This window comes from Cebus imitator, unplaced genomic scaffold, assembly GCF_001604975.1.
Source record: "Cebus imitator isolate Cc_AM_T3 unplaced genomic scaffold, Cebus_imitator-1.0 Scaffold5, whole genome shotgun sequence".
In the NCBI taxonomy this organism is placed as follows: Eukaryota; Metazoa; Chordata; class Mammalia; order Primates; family Cebidae; genus Cebus; species Cebus imitator.
Genome location: NW_016107320.1, coordinates 13,041,466 through 13,062,380, shown reverse-complemented (window position 1 = coordinate 13,062,380; position 20,915 = coordinate 13,041,466). Strand labels below are relative to the sequence as shown.

Sequence of the window (20,915 nt, the reverse complement as noted above, 5' to 3'; positions counted from 1 at the left end):
GACAGGGTCCTCCTCTGCCACCTAGGCTGGAGTGCAGTGGCACTATCATAGGTCATTGCAGCCTCAACCTCCTGGGCTCAAGTGATCCTCTTGCTTCAGCCTCCCAAGAAACTGGGACCACAGGCATGAGCTATCATGCCTAACTAATTTTTTTGTTTTTTGTGGAAATGGAGTCTCGCTATGATGCCCAGGCTGGTCTCAAACTCCTGGGGTCAGACGATCTACCTGCCTCAGCCTCCCAAAGTGCTGGAATTATAGACATAAGCTACTGTGCCTAGAGCAGTGAAACTATTGAGTATGATACTGTGATGGTGGGTGCATGACCTTATGCATTTGCAAAGCCCACAGAACTGTTTCAACATAAAGAGTGAACCCTAAAGTATGAGCTTTAATAATAAAATATCAGTCTTGGTTCTTTAATTGTTACAAATATACCACACTAATGCAAGATATTAATTACAGGAGAAATTGTGACAGGGTAGGGTGGAGAGAAGTAGTACTTTCTGCCTAATTTTTCTGTAAACCTAAAAACTCCTCTAATAAAGGTTATTAAATTTTGTTAAAGTTAAAAAAATCCTACATACCTTTTTGGATTCACTTTCAAAAGTTGACGGCAACATCTCTGGGAAGAGTTTCAGAAACACTGGTAATAAGAATTCCATGAAGGGTACAATTATGAACACCATAAATGGAACCAGGCGGAAGAAATCAACACAAGTTCTCAACAGCTATAGAATTAAATGCACATGCAATATTCATTATTTTAGGGCACACCAAAAATAAAAATCAAAAACGAAACAAAAAAAACCCTGTCTTGGTTCATCTTCCTATCTTCCTTCCTTCCTTCCTTTCTTTCTTTTTCTTTCTTTTTCTTTCTTTCTTTCTTTTAAGAGACAGTGTTGCATTACATTGCCCAGTCTGGCCTCAAACTCCTGGGCTCAAAAAATCCTCCCACCTCCCAGGGAGCTGGGATTACAGGCATATGTGCCATGCTCAGCTTGGTTCTTAAAGTGTTAAAACACCAAGACAGGTTTTCTGCAACTTTTTATAAAATGAAAAGGCAGGGTTTTCCCGTTTACCATAGCTCTGAAGTAATTTTTATTGGATATCTTGAAGGAAATCTATGATATAAAAATATTATTGGCATCTCCTAGACTTTATTACGTTAGAGGGTCCATACTTTAATAACATAGTACCACTTCAAATTGGGGTGTTTTTTGTTTGTTTTTTTGAGACACACTCTCATTCTATCTCCCAGGCTGGAGTACAGTGGCACAATCCCAGCTCACTGCAACCTGGGCCTCCCAGGTTCAAGCCATTCTCCTGCCTCAGCCTCCTGGGTAGATGGGACTACAGGCACATGCCACCATGCCTGGCTAATGTTTGTATTTTTAGTAGACAAGGTTTCACTGTGTTGGCCAGTCTGGTCTCGAACATTTGACTTCAAGTGATCTGCCCACCTCTGCCTCCCAAAGTGCTGGGATTACAGGTGTGAGTTATTATGCCCACCCAAAATTGGGTTTTAAAATGCATGTGCTTAATATTTAACAATACTTCAAACATGAAGCCTCTCAACTTCTTGGAGAGATTAAAAAACACAATTATAACCATTCTACAAACATGCATATGTACCCCTGAACCTATAATAAATGTTAAAAAACCATTCTACAGGCCGGGCACTGTAGCTCATGCCTATAATCTGTGCACTTTGGGAGGCCGAGGCGGGCAGGTCACCTTAGGTCAGGAGTTCAAGACCAGACTGGCAAACGTGGTGAAACCCTGTCTCTACTAAAAAATACAAAAATTAGCTGGGCATGGTGGCTACTTGGGAGGCTGAGGTACTTGGGAGGCTACTTGGGAGGCTGAGGTAGGAGAATTGCTTGAACCGGGACCTGGGAGGCAGAGGTTGCAGTGCGCCGAGATGGAGCCACTGCACTCCAGCCTGGGCTACAGAGCAAGACTCCTGGTTCTCACCAGCAGTTATTATTCCTACTCTGGGATTTTTTTTTTTTTTTTTTTTTTTTTTTTTTTTTGTGTGTTTTTTTTTTTTTTTTTTTTTTTTTTTTTTTTTTTTTTTTTTTGTATTTTTAGTAGAGACAGGGTTTCACTATGTTGGCCAGACTGGTCTTGAACTCCTGACCTCATGACTGCCTGCCTTGGACTCTCAAAGTGCTGGGGTTACAGGCGTGAGGAGCCACTGTGCCTGGCCTAGTCTGAGATTTTTTTTTTTTTTTGAAAGGGAGTCTCTCTCGGTCACCCAGGCTGGAGTGTAGTATCGTGATCTCAGCTCACTGCAACCTTCACCTCCCTGTTTTAAGTGATTCTCCTGCCTCAGCCTCTTGAGTAACTGGGATTACAGGTACATGCCATAATGCCCAGCTAATTTTTGTATTTTTAGTAGAGATGGGGTTTCACCACGTTGGTCAAGCTGATCTCAAACTCCTGATCTTGTGATCTGCCCATCTCGGCCTCCTGAGTGCAGGGATTACAGGCGTGAGCCACCGCACCCAGCCACCTACTCTGGGATGTTTAAGATGAAGTTTATGTTGAATTTAGAGCTCCCAAAGAGTTCATTTTAATTTCACATTTTTTTTCTCAAATATGATTCTTGCCTACCCTTCGTCTCTCTCGTCTGGTCAGGACCTGTCCATGCAACAGCCTCCAAACCATTCTGGCAGCAACTTTGGTGTCAATCCAAAGTAAGTAGAATCCATTGTAATAATATTTAAGTTCATCCATGATTTTTTGTCTGTAAGATTGCTCGCCTTCTTTAATCTTCGCGCCAGTTTTTGTGGCCTGAGGGCTTGTCACCTGTGGATCTTTTGTGGCTTGCCCCAGCTGAGGTTTGCCAGGAACCTCTCGCAGCCAGCAAGTGGATGTGTGTAGCTTTTGTATTAGTCTAGTTTGTGAGTGAAGTACTGTATTGCCTGGCTGACTAGGATCTGAGTACTTCTTGCTCCCACAGTTCTTCAGACATGTCTTATTTAAATGGGAATCTGGCAAGTGAAGAAATACACATGATGGGGAATAAAAAGAGCAGGTAGGACGGACAAAATGGCTGGAGAATCTGGAATAAAGAACAACATCCTCTGAGTTAAATACATACTATTACAAAGCACACAGTATCATAAAGCAGGTACTATTAAAGAAATAGGTAGTACATCTGGTCAAAATAAAACAGCTTTTTTTTTCCATTTCTGTCATCCACACTGCAGTTCAGTGGCGTGATTTCAGCTCACAACAACCTCTGCCTCCTGGGTTTAAGGAATTCTCCTGTCTCAGCCTTCTGAGTAGCTAGCCCGGCTCATTTTTGTGTTTTTAGTAGAGATGGAGTTTCACCAAGTTGGCCAGGCTAGTCTCAAACGCCTGACCTCCTGCCTTGGGCTCCAAAAGTGTTGGGATTACAGGCGTGAGCCACCACGCCTGGCCAAGGAATATTGTTTCAAAGAAACATTTGATGGTTGCTGAAGGGATTAACCAATCACATAATACTGCCTTGCCTATGCAGTGTCTTTGAACCCCTCAAATGAGAGGCACTTACAGCTAAAATACCCTTCACCTAAATTCTTCAAGGACATTAGGGCTGGGTGCAGTGACTCACGCCTATAATCCCAGCACTTTGGGATGCTGAGGCAGGTGGATCACCTGAGGTCAGGAGTTCAAGACCAGCCTCGCCAATATGGTGAAACCCCATCTCTACTAAAATACAAAAATTAGCCAGGCGTGGTATCATGCACCTGTAATCCCAGCTATTAGGGAGGCTGAGGCAGGAGAATTGCTTGAACCCAAGAGGTGAAGGTGCAGTGAGACGAAATTGTGCCACTGCACTCCAGCCTGGGGGACAGAGTGAGACTCCATCTCAAAAAAAAAAAGAATTAGGATTGGGCACCCCAATTAAGGATCTCTACATTCTGGTATTGCAACAGCCCACAGTCTGCAGTTAAACTGTCATATCAGATTGTTCAAAAATCAAAGTATGACAGATATAAGCAAAGAAAGTGACTGGCAAAGAGACGGCTTTTCCCATTCTTTCAGGTGTTTGTTTTAAGACAGGCATGGTCCTCACTCTGTCAACCCAGGGTCCTAGGCTGGAGGGCTGGAGTGCAGTGGCATAATCACAGCTCACTGCAGCCATGACCTCCCAGGCTCATGTAGAAGAAATCAACACAAGTTCTCAACAGCCTACAGAATTAACTGCATATGCAATATTCATTATTTTGGAACATGCCAAAAACAAAAGCGAAGAAAATTTGTCTTTTTTTTTTTTTTCGGAGCTAGAGTATTGTTCTGTTGCCCAAGCTGGAGTGCAGTGGCGCGATCTTGGCTCACTGCAACCTCTGCCTCCTGAGTTCAAGTGATTCTCCTGCCTCAGCCTCCTGAGTAGTTGGGACTACAGGAACCCACCACCACACCCGGCTAATTTTGGTATTTTTAGTAGAGACGGGGTTTCACCATGTTTGCCCATCTGGTCTCAAACTCCTGACCTCAAGTGATCCCTCAGCCTCCCAAAGTGCTGGGATTACAGGCATGAGCCACCACACCTGGCTCTTTTTTTTTCTTTGTTTAAGAGACAGGGTCTTGCTATGTTGCCCAGAGTGGCCTCAAACCCCTGGGCTCAGGCAATTCTCACCTTAGCCTTCCAAGGAGCTGAGATTACAGGTACATGTACCATGCCTGGCTTGGTTCTTAAACTGTTAAAAACCCAGGCTGGAGAACAGTAGTGTGATCACAGCTCACTGCAGCCTCGACCTCCCAGGCTCAGCATCCAGAGTAGCGAGGACTAAAGGCCCACACCACCACACCCAGATAGTTTTTAAAATTTTTGCGGAGATAAGGTCTCACTATGTTGTCCAGGCTGTTCTTGAACTCCTGGGCTCAAGCTGTCTTTCTGCTTAGACGTCCCAAAGTGCTGAGATTATAGGTGTGGGCCACTGCAACATGCCTCAGACTTTTTTTTTTTTTTTTTTTTGCTGCTCCAGTCAACCAAAGGGACACTTTATTGAGGCTCCAGGGCCATGGGGCCTGGGCAGAAGGCTGCCTTTCCCAGAAGGAAGAGGCTTATTTAACCTTCTTGGGGTGCAGGTTGTTGGTGTGGCCATACTTCTTCTTGTGGCAGCTGACAGCACGGGGGTGCTGGAGAGCACAGCACTTACGGCAGATCATCTTGTTGCAGTTGTATTTCTGGGCGAGCTGTCGGAGGGAAGGTTCAATAATACCAACTCACAGGTGCAGCATCAGATGCAGGGTGGACTCTTTCTAGATGTTGTAGTCTGAGAGACTGCAGCCATCCTCCAGCTGTTTGCCGGCAAACATCAGACACTGCTGGTCAGGTGTGATACCCTCCTTGTCTTGAATTTTGGCTTTGACATTCTCAATGGTGTCCCCAGTCTCGACCTCAAGGGTGATGGTCTTGCCCGTGAGAGTCTTCACAAAGATCTACATCTCTGCGTCTGCAACTCGGCTGCCTCGCTCCAGCCTCAGACTATTTTTGAAGCATGCCAAGATAAAACACTCTTTGAATGGCCAAAAAGGGGAAAGTGACCAGTGAATAGTTTTTATTTAGTCTCAGTGAATAAATAAATGGTAACAGACCTTAATGGGATAGAAATATGCCCTAAGACTGGCTTGTTCATCAGCCATTTTACTCCCTTTACATCTAAGGACCTCAAGTGACATTCATCAATTAAAGATATGTCACTCTAAAACCATTACATCTTCTGGTCAGGCACAGTGGTTCATGCCTGTAATCCCAGCACTTTGGGAAGCCGAGGCTGGTGGATCACCTGAGGTTAGGAGTTCAAGACCAGCCTGGCCAACATGGCAAAACCCCATCTGTACAAAAAAACACAAAAATTAGCCGGTGTGGTGGCACTTGCCTGTAATCCCAGCTACTTGGAAGGCTGAGGCAGGAAAATTTCTTAAACCTGGGAAGGGGAAGTGGAGGTTGCAGTGTGCCAAGATATCATGCCACTGCACTCCAGCCTGCGTGACAGAGACTCTGTCTCAAAAAAATAAAAATAAACGAAAGAAAGAAAAAAATTACATCTTCTATCTTAACCTGTACCATAAATCTACAAAATTACTCTGCCTGAGTTCTAAAGCACATAGAAAATTTGCTGTAAGTTTAAATACATTAACATGTCAACATCCTAAAAACCAAGTTTTTGGGTTTTTTTTTTTTTCTTTTTTTCTTTTTTTTTTTTTTTTTGAGACGGAGTTTCACTCTTGTTACCCAGGCTGGAGTGCAATGGCGCGATCTCGGCTCACTGTAACCTCTGCCTCCTGGGTTCAGGCAATTCTCCTGCCTCATCCTCCTGAGTAGCTGGGATTACAGGCACGCACCACCATGCCCAGCTAATGTTTTGTATTTTTAGCAGAGACGGGGTTTCACCATGTTGACCAGGATGGTCTCGATCTCCTGACCTCGTGATCCACCCGCCTCGGCCTTCCAAAGTGCTGGGATTACAGGCTTGAGTCACCGCGCCCGGCCTTGTTTTTCTTTTTTGAGACAGAGTTTTTTTTTTTTTGAGACGGAGTTTCGCTCTTGTCACCCAGGCTGGAGTGCAATGGAGCAATCTCAGCTTACTGCAACCTGCAACCTCCACATCCCAGGTTCAAGCCCAGTCTCCAAGAAAGTTTTAATTGTGTACGAGGCCAATCCCCTTATACATAGCCTTTCCATCTAGAAAGATGAAGTTCAGGCTGGGCAACGTGACTCATGCCTATAATCCCAGTACCTTGGGAGTCAAAGGCAGACGGATCACCTGAGGTCAGGAGTTCCAGACCAGCCGGGCCAACACGGTGAAACCGTCTCTACTAAAAATACAAAGATTAGTTGGGCATGGTGGCAAACGCCTGTAATCTCAGCTACTTGGAGGCTGAGGCGGGAGAATCAATTGAACCCATGAGATGGAAGTTGCAATGAGCAGAGATCGCACCACTACACTCCAGCCTCAGTGACAAAGTGAGACTCCATCTTAAAAAGAAAAAAATAATGAAGTTCATATGGGGAGGAGGGTAACACCAATGCTTACCTTGTTCGAGCAATAGCTAAGACTGAATTATAACTGTAGAAGGCCATATTTATTTTTGTCTCAACTAGTTAACATAGAGACCTAGGCAAAAGAAGTAAACAATTTAGTATTTTAAAAACACAACAATTAACATACATCAGGATTTAAGTGTTTTTAACTATTGCAAAGGTAGAACATTTGCATAGGCAAGGTACAAAATCTCCTTCAAGCTAACTTCCAACAATCGTAGATATTTTCTTAGCTCTGGACTTGAGAATGGTACTTTGATATTCCAGCAAATGGTAATGATCTCTAAGATGATGATGCTCATGAAGATGGTACAGTCCTCAGAGACATTTTGATTTCTGGTCAACAGTATCTAGTAACACAACTTCAATGATTGCCAAGTACTTAAAAAGTGGAGCAAGACATACCTATTTGTAGCCTTAAAATATAGGTAGAAAGTAAATATCCTGAATATCTTTTCAGTTAGCATTGTTCTATATTTAGGCAAGCTGTCCCAAACCCTGATGATTGGAAGTACCCACTAATCTAATTTAGGTAGCAGTGAATGAAGGTAGACATGGAACCTACTAATCGCTCAAGTGGAGGTAAAACTGTTTCCCTTGCTAGTGATTCTCCAGAGCCCAATCTGAGCTTTGAATATGTAGATAACCTTCACCAAAACCATTCTCCATCCAGGGGCGCTTTTCTGCTAAGGGCGGCGAAGGGCAGCGAAGGGCAGCAGAAGAGCTGGCATCTCCCAATGGCTGCTCTCTTTCGGCTGGGAAGGGAGTTCCAGGAGCTCTCCTGGAGAGAAACCTCAACCACAGAGCTGACACTTTGAACAGGGGCTTGGAACCTCTGAACCCATACTAACGGTGGGTGGCATTTCGCTGGCGGAAGACGAGACCCGAGGCGGCAGTTAATCCGCTCGGGCCGGGGCTCTCCCGGGCGGCGGACACCACTCGCACTCACATTGTCACTGCCCCACGCCCGCTGCTCCTGGTATCCCTCGGCTTTGCCCCTCACGACACGGGAGCAAAACGCGCCCTCTGCTTCCTCCGCCGGCGGCCTGCATGCGGCGGGGTCTGAGGGATTTGCTTTGGTTTTTTGGTGCGGGGGTGGGACAGGCACCAGAACGACGACCCTGGTGGACGATCGGGGTTGTTGGAAATGAAGCCGAGGAGAAGCAGAGCCCGGGACAGGAAGGAGGGAGCGCGTTGTGCGGGGGAAGGGAGACCGAGCTTCAGAGTTTGGGACGCGGGCGGGGATGAGGTCGGGAGCGGAGGAGAGCGCGATGGGAACTGGAAGCTGTCAGGCAGCCTGAATCTGGCGCTGATGGGAGGAGCAGGATGCTGGCGGAGCGGGCTCCGGAGGAAAAAAAGGCAGTGCGGCCCACCAGGTCGCGGCCTGAGGGTTGGGCCTGCCCACCCCTACCTCCTCGGCCGGGCTCCGCGGAACGGCCGCCGAGGTCCTCCTAGTTCCTTCCTGGGTCCTCCCAGGGACCCCCATGCTAGAAAGGCCCGAAGCCAAGTCTCTACGGCTCCGTCTCTTTTCTCGCCCCTGACGTCAATCTGAGTGACGTTGTGAGTGACGACATCATCAACCAATAAGCTCTCAAATTCTGGGGAGGGCGGGCGTCCTTCACTGTAGCAGCCCAGGAAGCCGCAAAGTCACGTTCCCATCAACGAAATGACTTCTCTGTGGGGCTTGATTTAAGGAGCGTTGGTGCTGGGGGGCCCGAAGGTGACGTTTTTCTGCCAGTCCACAATCTGCAGGCTGTGGTTAACCCCTGAGGAAACCCTTGATTGAAGACTGGATTAAACAGGTTCTTACTCTACTGACAGGGTAATATGTCTGGCAGTCGCCATGGTAACCATCTCGGAGTCACGAATGACATCACTTTGATGTATTCTCCTTCGGCCCCCGCAATTCCGGAACTGCCTCGGGGGCGCGGAGAGGACTTGATGTTGTCGCAGAAAGGGCGGGAATCGGAAGGAACGATCTCTCTCCCTTCCTCTCCAGAGGCTGGAATACTGTGAAATCGTCTATGGAAATCTGTATTCTACTAAAGATATTTGCTTTCCAAATGTTCCCTAACAAGTCTTGTTTATGATTAGTAGTTTGTGTAGAAATCTCAACATACAAAATGTATGTTATAGTAACTGTGAAATGAGACACTGCAGGTTTGAGGGCACTTCAGTTCCTAGGATGGGCTATACTGAGCCATCTTGGGAAAATAAAAGATTAAGAAATATTCTCGTTCCCCAGTTATCTTTTCCCATCCATTTTATCTGGCTCCGGAAGGAAGATTTTAAAAAACTTCTTTTAGGCTGGGCGCGGTGACTCACGCCTGTAATCCCAGCACTTTGGGAGGCTGAGGCGGGCAGATCACAGGGTCAGGAGATCGAGAACATTTTGACCAACATGGTGAAACCCCGTCTTTACTAAAAATACAAAAATTAGTCGGGGGTGGTGGTATGCGCCTGTAGTACCGGCTACTCTGGAGGCGAAGGCAGGAGAATCGCTTGAACCCGGGAGGCAGAGGTTGCAGTGAGCCGACATCGCGCCACTGCACTCCAGCCTGGGCGACAAGAGGGAAACTCCATCTAAAAAAAAAATTTTTTTTTTTTTTTAGTGGCTCTACACCACCATACAGCAAGGAATCGCTTTCTCACGGAGAATACGTCTCCTAACATGTGAGCTGACCACAGACTTTACTCATCTGGACTGCACATTTTTAAGAATGGAAGATGGCGGGTATTAAACGTCAGTAAAAAATGCAGACTGCTTTTAATCCACAAAGGATTTTTCAGCTAATAACCAAATGGATCAACTTTAAATAGGCAAAACTTTTCAGTTTGGCCACTAGAGGTCTCTTTGTGCACGTCTGATGTTCAACTTTGCACATAAAGGTTTCACTTCACGTTCTGTTTACTAGAATTAAAATCTACAAAGCTTTGGACCCTACTTTCCCCTCACTGAAAATTCCTGGTGGTCAAATTTTGAGCTCTAAAAGGTAGGTGTAGTTTCCACACTGATTTCATAATTGCACTACCATGTACTGGTACTTTTCTGGAAAAGATCATAAAGGATGCAAAAATATTCTCAGTTCCCTGGGAGACATTTTATACGGGGAAATATTCATGCATTGTATTCACTTACAACGAGGCACAGTGAATATCATTAAGTATTCATAAACCAGATGAACGATTCCATGCCCGGTATTTGAAAGATGAGCTAGGTTTTCTACAACGGCCATATGTCAGCAATGCTATCCTAAAAAAAAGAAGGGTTAAGAACACTTCTTGTTGAAATCTATTTGTTGAAAGCAATGTCTGTCTTCCCTTATTATGAGACTTGACAATTTCTTTGACTTTCAGGATAAATGATTTATCATGTAAGGAGTTTCTGTATATAATCTTCAGAAAAGAAATTTTTTAAAAAATATTTTTTCCTCCATGACTCTGGCGCTGAGAATTGTGTTAGATTGCTGTCTTAATGAGCTGCTTGCTCATTTTCTGTGATGAAAAGTAAGCATGGTCTAAAACTTAGATGTTAGATGCTGAAAATGTAAATTATTATTTTTAATGGCCATTTTCCTAAATATGGCACTAGATCAAATATTAACTGTATTTTGTAATGTTTTGCGGGAAAAGACTGTGCATCTACTTCATATACAACTTAACAGATTCTCAAGGAAGAAACCCAGGGGCTGGGTCAAGACAACAGTTTCTCAACAAAGCAAGGAAGACACAGGAGGAAGAAAAAGAAGAATGGAAGTAGAAAGGCTCATAGAAAAACAAAATACTAATTTAATTAATCCCTCTTTCCTGGAGATAGAATTAAGCTAGACTTAGTGGCCTGCTTTGGCCATCTGTGTTTTAAAAAGCCATATCACAAATTAAAAGTGTGCTTTTACTGATAGCTTTAACTTGTGGTACTACTTAAAGCATACGTTTAAAAATATTTAATGATTAATAGTAATGAGAACTCTTAATTCTCAGTATCATCCTTAGTAGAATTAACCGGGTTACGTTTTTGTTTTTGTTTTTTTAAGTGGTTCATAACTAGTGCCCATTCAAATAACTGATCTGTAGGAATCTTTTAATTTCCTGTTTACGTGGTAAAGATACAGATACCTAATTTCTTGTAATAGTACCAAAGACATCCAGCACTAACGTCTACAGAGAGTATAACGTCTAGCAGTGAAATGGCTTTATTATTCTCAGAACAGACAGTATCGGTTTCCTCATTTGCTTACTGCCTGTGTTTCTTTTTTACGTTCCCGTCTCTGTGCTGTAACCTTCTAAGTCCTTATCACCAGGCCCCAGGAAATATCACCTGGTCGGCACACTCCTGCGGGGCTAGATCACTGGTGCAAACATCTAACCTTCCATTGTTTTCCATACATTTCCTAGGATCCGGGGGGCTAGAGGATGACGGAGAATTGCCTGCCAGTTCCTCCTCTGGTTCTTGCTTGGGCCGTCTGGGACAAATATCCCTCACGTCCCTCGATGCGAAGGTCTGGCGGCGAGCAGCCGCGGGCCCCGGCACGTGACGGGCACAGAGCCGTTGCGGTCTCCTGCGGCCGGGGGGAACCAGGGGATGCGGTGGGCGCTGACGTCCTCCCGGTTACCCACAAGCCTCCGGGCCGCAGCTGAGCAGGAAGAGACGCGCGGGGCTGGCGCCTGCCGGGGAACTCGGGACGCTTCCTCAGCGGGACTGTGCCACCGGCCCGGCCTCCTTTGGCTGGCAACCGGGGGAGGGGGACCATCGACAATCCAGCCGGGGCTGAGAGGGAAATCGCCCCCAAGGCGGTCTTGCATCGCCCCTGGCATTCCAGATGCAGACCCTCCTGGAATGGGAGCCCTTCCCTGACAGCTGTGGGATGGGAGACGGCCAAGGGGTCGCCTGGACTGCCCTGCCCTCGTGCAGTCGCCCACCGGGGACCATGCGAGGGTCGCTTCTAACGCCGAAGAGCGCCATATGGCCCTGAATGCACGCTGTTCTTTAATCAGCTTCACAGAACGCGCCGAGCCCAGTTTTCCCTTCCGGGCCCCACCTTTCCCCGCCTCCTCCAGCTTCCCGGGGTGTTTTGTGTGTCACTCTCCCTCACACTGTCCCTCCCCGTCCCTCGGCCCTCTAGCCCAGTCTCCCCGGTTGTCCAGACGCTAGCGGCCGCGGGCGTTCCTGGTTTGCGCTCCCGCCCCTTCGCCCAGCAGACTCGCCGATTGCTCCTGGGCCCCTAGCGCCCCGAACCCGGGACTGCATTTCCCGGCAGGCACCGCGGCCCGCGACCAATAAGGGTCTGAGGATTTGGCGGCGGCGGAGCCCGGAGAGTCCGGGTGGGGGGGCTTTGTGCGCGGCGGTGGCGGGAGCAGCGGCGACGGCGGCGGCGGCGGAGGCCGAGGGGGCTGTGCACAGGTCGCCGCGGAGAGGCGTGCGAATTCGGAGCCTAGCGCTGAGGACCCTGCTGCCCAGGCCGGGCCGCCAGCCTTAGGCTCCTCTCTGGCGGTGTCGGCGGTGGGGCGACCCCAGTCCCTCGGCCTCCCCTTCCCTTCCCACCTTCCGAGCCTTCCTTCTCCCGCGGCACGCCCGGCCCGGCCCGGCCCGGCCGTGGCGCTCCTCGGTGCCGGCCGCCATGGCAGAGGCGTCCGACGCGGGGAAAATCTAGCTCGGGGATTTCATGCGGCCTAGCTCGGTTCCGCCTCCTCCCCGCGCGGCCGCAGCGGCTGCCCGCACCCCAGCCCCACTCCGGGCCTCAGTGTCTCTCCTGTGATCGTACTGACACGGCCGGGGGGTTAGAATGGAACAAACTGAAGGTAAAGTGCATGTATGTGTGTGTCCGCGCGCGCGTGTAGTACAAGGAAGGGCTGAGGAGGGGGCGACCTAAGGCTGGGGCACCAGACCCCTGGAGGAATGGAAGGGGAAGCTGGTGGCCTGAACGGGCTCGAGGGGAGTCCTGACGGAGGAGCAGATGGCCAGGTGGGGGGTGTGGAGGGAATTGGGGGGTGGGGCAGGGGAGGTGGGAGTGGGATCGGAGTCGGAGTGGCGCTGAGCTGGGAATTGGGAGTAGAAGTGGGATGGGGGCGGGGATATGGATGGATGGGGAGGGGCAGGGAAAGGGGTGAAGAGTTGCACGGAGATTAGAGACCTGGGTGGACTGAGATAAATAGGGAGGTTTGGGGATGGAGTGTGGGAAGCAGAAGAGTCTAGGGGAAGGGGATAAATTTGCTGGAGAAATGAGGTATTTTATGGTAATGAAGGGAGAAAAGAGGAATGAAAGTGAAGGAAAAGGTGGATTAGGAAAAGGGATGAGGCAGGCTGCAATAGGAGGATGGGAAATAGACGCAGGAAACTGGAAGACAGGATTGGGCTAGGGAAGGAAATTAACTGAATGATGACAGGGATGAGAACGATCGGCTTAGCGTCAGAGTGGGAGGAAAAGAAGGGGATGGGGGTCGTTAAAGTGTTAGGAAGGGAAGCCTTTTGTTCCTATATTTGTGTGTATTCTGTGCCTTTCTTTCAAGCAAGAGAATAGAGAAGCTAGTGGTTATGGGATTGTGATTGTTGTGAAATGGGGAGGTGTGGGTTTTACTGTTTTGAGGGAGGAGGCGATGTGTTTGTGTTATGGTAGGGAGGCAGGGAGAGACATGGCCATAATTTGACGGTTTGGGGAGGGAGTGAAGATTATTCTGATTTAAAGGGGGCAGGGGCAGCCATGTTTGCTGCCAGGCACTGCAGTGTAAATAAATTCCTTTTCCTCTCCGACATCAGTATGAATCTGGAAGAGGCCAGTTCAGAATGTTAGCCCCCTTTCTTTCTGTTCATGAACTTTACCCTTACATCTTGGGTCATTTAAATTATTCATAACAGCCAAAGGAGGTAGTGATGTTTTCCATTTTGTGTGTTTTTGCTGCTTTTCTCCCTCTCTTTACCCTCTTCCTTCTGGTTGCAAACAAGGAATGCTGATAAGCTGCAGTGTAAATTTAACCCTTTTAATCAATCTAAAACTAGATTTTTACTAGCTGAAGGAATCATTACTACGCTTACATATAAAACATGATCAAGTATTTTACGTATTGAAAATTCGTTTGTTTCAGAAGCCCCAGAACCAGGCAGCATGTTTTCTGCAATTCTTTAAGTAAACAAGGAAATTGCATCGGTTATTTTACTTGGGCCTGTGCTCTTGGCAAAGCGCTGTGTCCGGGTGAAAGGGGTAGGAAGATCTGCTTGTGGTAGATTATCTGCTTGCTGTATTTTGAATGTTGAAAAATTAGAAATGTATATATTTTTAAATAGTATTTCTGATAGCTCTTACTTATAGGTGATGAGCTCTTGCTTATAGGTGTTAAGAGTGATGAGTGTGTTAAATAGTATTTTCTTTTTAAAATAAACTCTTTCCCCATCTCTTCCTTTTGCCTTCAAATAGCTAGCTCAGTAGTCTCCAGATGCCAGTTTAGCACAGTGCAATGATCTATGAAGTAGGCATGCAGTTTTTAGAGTCTCATTGAGATGCCAGGATTTCGTTGTTGTTTTGTTTGTTTTTTGATGGGAACTTCAGGCGACTCTCAGGAAAGCTACAGTAACTTTAATATGTTCAGCTGTAACTACTTGTACAATTTGAAATAATTACGATTCTAAGGTTTAAATTCTAACAAATTTACAGTAGATACATTGGTGTTAAGTAGAAGCTATTTTATTTCCTATTGAAAATTATTAAATGTGTGTGTGACCGTTTGTTTTTATTATAGCAGTTGGAATAATCCAAACTTTAACCTATCACATTGATATTGAAGCTGTTCTCTAATACCAAGAAGGCCTGTTAACATTGTAGTATGGTAGACTCAAACCAATCGAACTGTGTTTATTCTACCTAAATGGCAACATCCTTTCAGTTGTTATATAGAAGCTTAGGATATGTTCTTGGTTTGTTAGAAAAATTAAAATGAATATCATTAAAGTGGTACTTTGAGAGGGCCTTTTAGTATAAAAGCCAGATTTACAACATGGAGTATTTTAATTTGATAATATTCAACCTGAATTTGTTTGAAATTCTGTGAGGAAAAGTTGCGTTCAAAAAAAGAAATTCAGCATGCTTTTTTTGGAATTTATTTTTATAGCAGTTTCAGTTTTATAGCCCCTACTCAATTGACATATTATTTGTAATTAGCTGGTAAATTGTATACATCAGTGATGTAAATTTTTAGGAAAATAAGCAATCATTAAATAGAAAATTTTGTGTTGGAAGCTTTCATTGCAAAAAAAAAAAAAAAAGAGAGAGAGAGAGAAAAGGAATGGTTTATTTTTATGTATTCAGCATCCTTTAAAGATCAGGGTTCCTGCCCAGCTGTCATAAGTATCCTGGTTCCTTGGACAGGTATTCATATACAAAGAAGCCTACTCTTGTTAAGTAGCACGTAAAACCCAAACTCTGATTAATATGTCCATCACCTGTTACCTGTGATGGCTTTTTTTTTTTTTTAACCTTAAATTAACAAATGCTCTCTCTTATACTGATCAGATTGAATGAGCTTTGGATAAAAGAAACTGATTGTCTTTGAGATTGATGATTGTTGAGTGAACTGTCAAATCTGATTCTAATAACAGCAGTTTCTGGAATTTATAATAATATTCATAATAATTCCAGTAATATCTGCTCACAGTTGTCCTCACACTGTGCTATGCTGAGTGTCTGACACGCATGATTTCCTAATTTTCTTTTATCCTTCCAACAGTTTGTGAAGTTAGTACTTTTTTTTTTTTTTTTTTTTTTAGGCTTTCATGGCAACTCCCCCTTTTTTTTTTTTTTTTTTTTTTTTTTTGAGATGGAGCCTTGCTCTGTTACCCAGGCTGGAGTGCAGTCGAACAATCTCAGCTCACTGCAACCTCCCCCTCCCAGGTTCAAGCAATTCTCCTGCCTCAGCCTCCTGAGTGCTGGGATTACAGGCATCTGCTGCCATGCCCAGCTAATTTTTGTATTTTTTGGTAGAGATGGGGTTTCACGATGTCGGCCAGGCTGGTCTCGAACTCCTGACCTCGTGATCCACCCGCCTCAGCTTCCCAAAGTGCTGGGATTACAGGTGTGAGCCACTGTACCCAGCCGATACAGAGGCTTTTGTTTGTTTGTTTTGAGACGGAGGTTCACTCTTATTGCCCAGGCTGGAGTGTCTCGAAAAAAAAAAAAGAAGCCAGGCATGGTTGAGGGAGGCCAAGGCAGGCAGATCGCAAGGTCAGGTATTCAAGACCAGCCTGGCCAACATGGTGAAGCTCCGTCTTTACTTAAAAATACAAAAAATTAGCCGCGTGTGGTGGCGCACACCTGTAATCCCAGCTACTTGGGAGGCTGAGGCAGGAGAATTGCTTGAACCTGGGAGTCGGAGATTGCAGTGAACCAAGAGCACACCATTGCACTCCAGCCTGAGTAACAAGAGTGAAACTGCGTCAGAGAGAGTAGGGGGGCGGAGGAAGGAAGGAAAGGGAAGGAAGGGTTCACATATCTTAGAAGGCTAAAATAAAGTTAGCACTCTTCTCCGCTGATAACTTATAAACTTGAAGTTTCTTTTATGTCCTTCTAAGAAAACTCCTGTGCATGTATATCTCTCAGAGTACTTACAAATGGACCATACTATCTGCATTTTGCTCTTCTGGTGCTGATGGTGGCCGTGGTTGTTTTTTGTTTGGTTGGTTTTTGTTTTTGTTTTTGTTTTGAGACAGTTTCGCTCTTGTTTCCCAGTCTGGATTACAATGGTGTGATCTCGGCTCACTGCATCCTTTACCTCCTGGGTTCAAGTGGTTCTCCTGCCTCAGCCTCCCTAGTAGCTGGGATTACAGGCGTGTGCCACCATGCCTAATTTTTGTGTTTTTAGTAGAGATGGGGTTTCACCATGTTGGTCACTCCTGATCTCAGGTGATCCACCCGCCTCAGCCTCCCAAAGTGCTGGGATTACAGGCATGAGGCACTGCACCTGACCACTTTCTCTTTTTAACAGGCTATCTGGGACATCTTTTTAAATTAGTACGTGTGGATCCACGGCCGGGTACAGTGGCTTATGCCTGTAATCCCAGAATTTTGGGAGGGAAACTGAGGCAGTTGGATCGCTTGAGGTCAGGAGTTTGAGACCATCCTGGCCAACACGATGAAACCCTCACCTCTACCAAAATAACAAAAATTAGCTGGGTATGGTGGCCGGCGCCTGTAATCCCAGCTACTCCGGAGACTGAGATGGGAGAATCACTTGAACCCCTAGGGGGAAGCTGCTGTGAGCTGAGATTGCACTGCACTCTAGCCTGAGTGACAGAGTGAGATTCCATCTCAAAAACAAAACAAAAACAAAACGAGGCTGAGCATGGTGGCTCACGCCTATAATCTCAGCACTTTGGGAGGTGGAGGCAGGCAGATCACTTGAGGTCAGGAATTCGAGACCAGCCTGGCCAGCATGGTGAAACCCTCCCCCACCACCCGGTCTCTACTAAAGCTACAAAAATTAGCTGAGCATGGTGGTGTATGCCTGTAATCCCAGCTACCGGGGAGGCTGAGACAGGCAATTCACTTGAACCCAGGAGGCGGAGATTGCAGTGAGCTGAGATTGTGCCACTGCACTCCAGCCTGGGAGACAAATTGAGACTCCGTCTCAAAAACAAAGCAAAAAACCAAAACAATAAAAATTAGTACTTACAGATCCACAGCTTTTTTTTAAGCGTCTTATAAGTATTCCGTTGTTTGAAACAATAACATTTAGTTTGTTAGCAAGTTTTGCTATTATAAGTAAATAGTAGTTGGTCCTGAATTAAGTTCCTAATAGCCTGTTAAATGGACTAGAGATAGTCCAGCTACTTTATTTTACAAGAGAGAAAACTGAGGCCTATGCAAGTGAAGTCTAGGGCTTTTGTGACAAACTCGTTACTTGGTTCTTTACAGCACAACCTATTAACTTCTTTACTATGAAAGTATTGGAACTGCCTGGCCAGCATGGTGGCTTATGCCTGTAATCCCAGCACTTTGGGAGGTCCAGGTGGGTAGATCACCTGAGGTCAGGAATTCAAGACCAGCCTAGCCAATATAGTGAAACCCCATCTCTACTAAAAGTACAAAAAATTAGCTAGGCCTGGTGGTGTGCACCTGTAATCCCAGCTATTCTGGAGGCTGGGGCAGGAGAATTGCTTGAAGCTGAGAGGCAGAGGTTGCAGTGAGGTGAGGTCACACTGTTGCACTCTAGCCTGGGCAATAAGAGCAAAACTTCATCTCAAGAAAAACAAAGAAAGAATTAGAGCTGCCTATGAAAGCTGAAGGTGAGGGGCAAACTTAAGGTTAGGTATATTTAGTATAATGAGTTAGAGGCAAGTAAGCTGCAGGGAGGCAAGAGATGGTGCTTGTTTTTTTTTTTTTTTTTTTTTTTTTTTTTTTTTTTTTCATATTTTATTCACCATGTTGTAAAGATACAATATATGCACAAAATATTTTACATGCAAAACTGAATCGTGTCTAAGTTATCTTGAAGTGTGTGTTTTTGTATGTGACTTTTTCCTGTTTGAACAAAATTATCAATAAAATAAGATAGCAATGAAATGAAAAAAAATTAGAGGTCCATCGTGGTCTTGGAAAAGGACCTGGAAAGAAAATTGAGACATTGGTAAAATTTTAAAAGTGAGCTAAAAATTCCTAATTGAAAACAAGTTGAAAATCTTAGCAGGCCCTGTTGATTACTTTATTTAAATTTTTTTTCTATCAAGAAGAAAATGGGTTATTCATTGGGATCTTTCAAACCAAAAAGATAGTCTTGTCTGTTGTAGACACTTAAGAAATTAAAATCATTAAAGCTTTAAAAATGCATAGAACTTGGCATCTGTCCATAAAAATCTGTTTTTCAATGCAATTCTGTTTTTAGCTTTACTTTTTTTAAAAAAAAGCAGTTTATTTTTGAAAGAGCAACTAAGATGATTTATTTATTTGTTAATCAACATGTCCAGCGTTTGAGTTTTTTGTTTGTTTGTTTTTTGAGACAGAGTCTAGCTCTGTCGCCCAGGCTGGAGTGCAATGGCATGATCTCGGCTCACTGCAACCTCTGCCTCCTGAGTTCAGATGATTCTCCTGCCTCAGCCTCCCAAGCAGCTAGGACTACAGGTGCGCACCACCACACCTGGCGAATTTTTGTATTTTTATTAGAGATGGGGTTTCACCATGTTGGCCAGGATGGTCTCGATCTCTTAGCCTTGTGATCTGCCCACCTCAGCCTCTCAAGTGCTGGGATTACAGGCATGAGCCACGGAGCCCAGCCCCAGTGTTTGAGTTTTTAAATGAATGGGGAACTTTATTTCTGCAGGCCATTCTTTTTATAAATTATAAATAATTTATAATTTTATAAATATTAAGAACAAATTTAAGAAATTTATTATAACATTACCTAAACTTTTTTTTAAAAGCTTCCAGTTTTGTTTTCATTTTTACTGTTCCTTTTAGTAAATATGTAATAAAGACTTTAAATACTTCTGTGTTTACACTTACACTTCTGTAGTATGTTGTACCTGCACTGTGTAGCGTGAAAAGAAGGTAAGGGATATTTTAAATTTTGTGGATTTAGAGAATGTTCAGTTTTCACCACATGGATCTGTTGTTACTCCTAAAGCACATCTTTATTGATAAGATTTTGAATTTGAAAAATCTTTGAAAAACGATTCTTAGCTTCTTTTTTCAGATGTAGATCTTCATCATCATTAACTTATCTACAGTGATAACTTTTTTCCTCTTCTTACTAGGTTTTTCATTTTTCCCATGTATATTTAGGGCTACTTAGAGAAAGTGACTAGGAAAATGAAAATTGTTGATATTCATACCATTTCAATTTCAGCCATGTGTAGCATGGAAAGATAAAACATGAATAATACCTTACATTTATATGGCATTTTCTGAGGTATTTGATAGAATTCCCACAGATAACTTGGCTTTTTAAAAATGTTAAGTTGGAAAGCACAAGAATTATTTAACTCGATCCAAAGATGGGAAAATTAAGATTTCAGAGACCCTTTCAGGCTAAATCAACTGTCATGTTACAGAGAATCAGGTTTTCAGATTTCAGTATAATTCTTTTCTCTTTTTTGTGAGACCGAGTCTGGCTGTGTTGCATCTACTGGACTCAAACTCTTGGGCTCAAACAGTCTTCATGCCTCAGCTTCTCTAGTAGCTGGAACACAGGCAGGTGCCACTGCACCTGGCTCTGTATGACTACTTTAAAAAAATTGTTAAGAGTGTATGTGTCCTGATTTTTCTTCATAGCTTGTATCAGCCACATTCTAATGGATAATTAAATATTAAATAAGTATTTTTCTACTATAGAAGTACATTTTCTTATTTTGGTGTAAGTTATATATGTATTTCCTAAGATATATAAGAGGTTTATATTATTTTATTTTATTTTTTTAGAGACAGGGTCTTCTTGTTTTGTTTGTTGCCCAGGCTGGAGTGCAGTGACATGATCCTAGCTTACTGCAGTCTTGCACTCCTTGAGTCAAGCAATTCTCCCTCAGCCTCTGGAGTGGTTATGACTACACATGTGTGCCACTCTGCCCAACTCATTTTTTTTTTTTTTTTTTGAGACAAAGTCTTACTGTATCACCTAGGCTGGAGTGCAGTGGCACAATCATGGCTCCCTGAAGCCTCAACTTCCCAAGCTCAGGTGATCTACCTCAGCCTCCCAAGTAGCTGGGACTACAGGCGTGTGCCACCACAGCCAGCTAGTTTTTTTTTGTTTTTTTGTTTTTTTTTTGGTAGAAACAGGGCTTTGACAAGTTGCCCAGGCTGGTCTTAAGCTCCTGGGCTCAAGCAATCTTCCCACCTTGGCCTCCTAAAGTGTTGGGATTATAGGCGTGAGCCACTGGGCTGGTCCTTCCAGCTTTTTT

The 20,915-nt window shown here is 44.7% G+C and overlaps 2 protein-coding genes and 1 pseudogene across 19 annotated transcripts in view; 1 reads left to right on the top strand and 2 right to left on the bottom strand.

Annotated features, from left to right (window-relative positions):
* LETM2 (leucine zipper and EF-hand containing transmembrane protein 2) overlaps positions 1-8,736 on the bottom strand; it is a 28,189-nt gene extending 19,453 nt beyond the window's left edge. For all 5 annotated transcript variants that reach the window (XM_017536686.2, XM_017536708.2, XM_017536702.2 and 2 more), the window contains exons 1-4: positions 8,454-8,736; positions 7,035-7,115; positions 2,617-3,067; positions 585-728 (exon numbers count right to left, since the gene is read on the bottom strand). In XM_017536686.2, coding sequence (XP_017392175.1) covers positions 585-728; positions 2,617-3,067; positions 7,035-7,081 — 642 coding nt within the window. In that variant the 5' untranslated portion in view covers positions 7,082-7,115; positions 8,454-8,736. The remainder of the gene's footprint in view (positions 1-584; positions 729-2,616; positions 3,068-7,034; positions 7,116-8,453) is intronic.
* LOC108310113 lies at positions 4,906-5,469 on the bottom strand (annotated as a pseudogene).
* A 3,620-nt stretch (positions 8,737-12,356) lies between the features above and the next one.
* Positions 12,357-20,915, top strand: part of NSD3 (nuclear receptor binding SET domain protein 3) — a 115,307-nt gene continuing 106,748 nt past the window's right edge. For 12 of the 14 annotated variants that reach the window (XM_037741286.1, XM_037741279.1, XM_037741270.1 and 9 more), the window contains exon 1: positions 12,357-12,841. The gene's annotated coding sequence lies outside the window, so the exon portion shown is untranslated. Of the gene's footprint in view, positions 12,842-12,881; positions 13,005-20,915 lie in introns of those variants that run through there. The other 2 variants (XM_017536525.2, XM_037741263.1) reach the window with 2 other exon arrangements.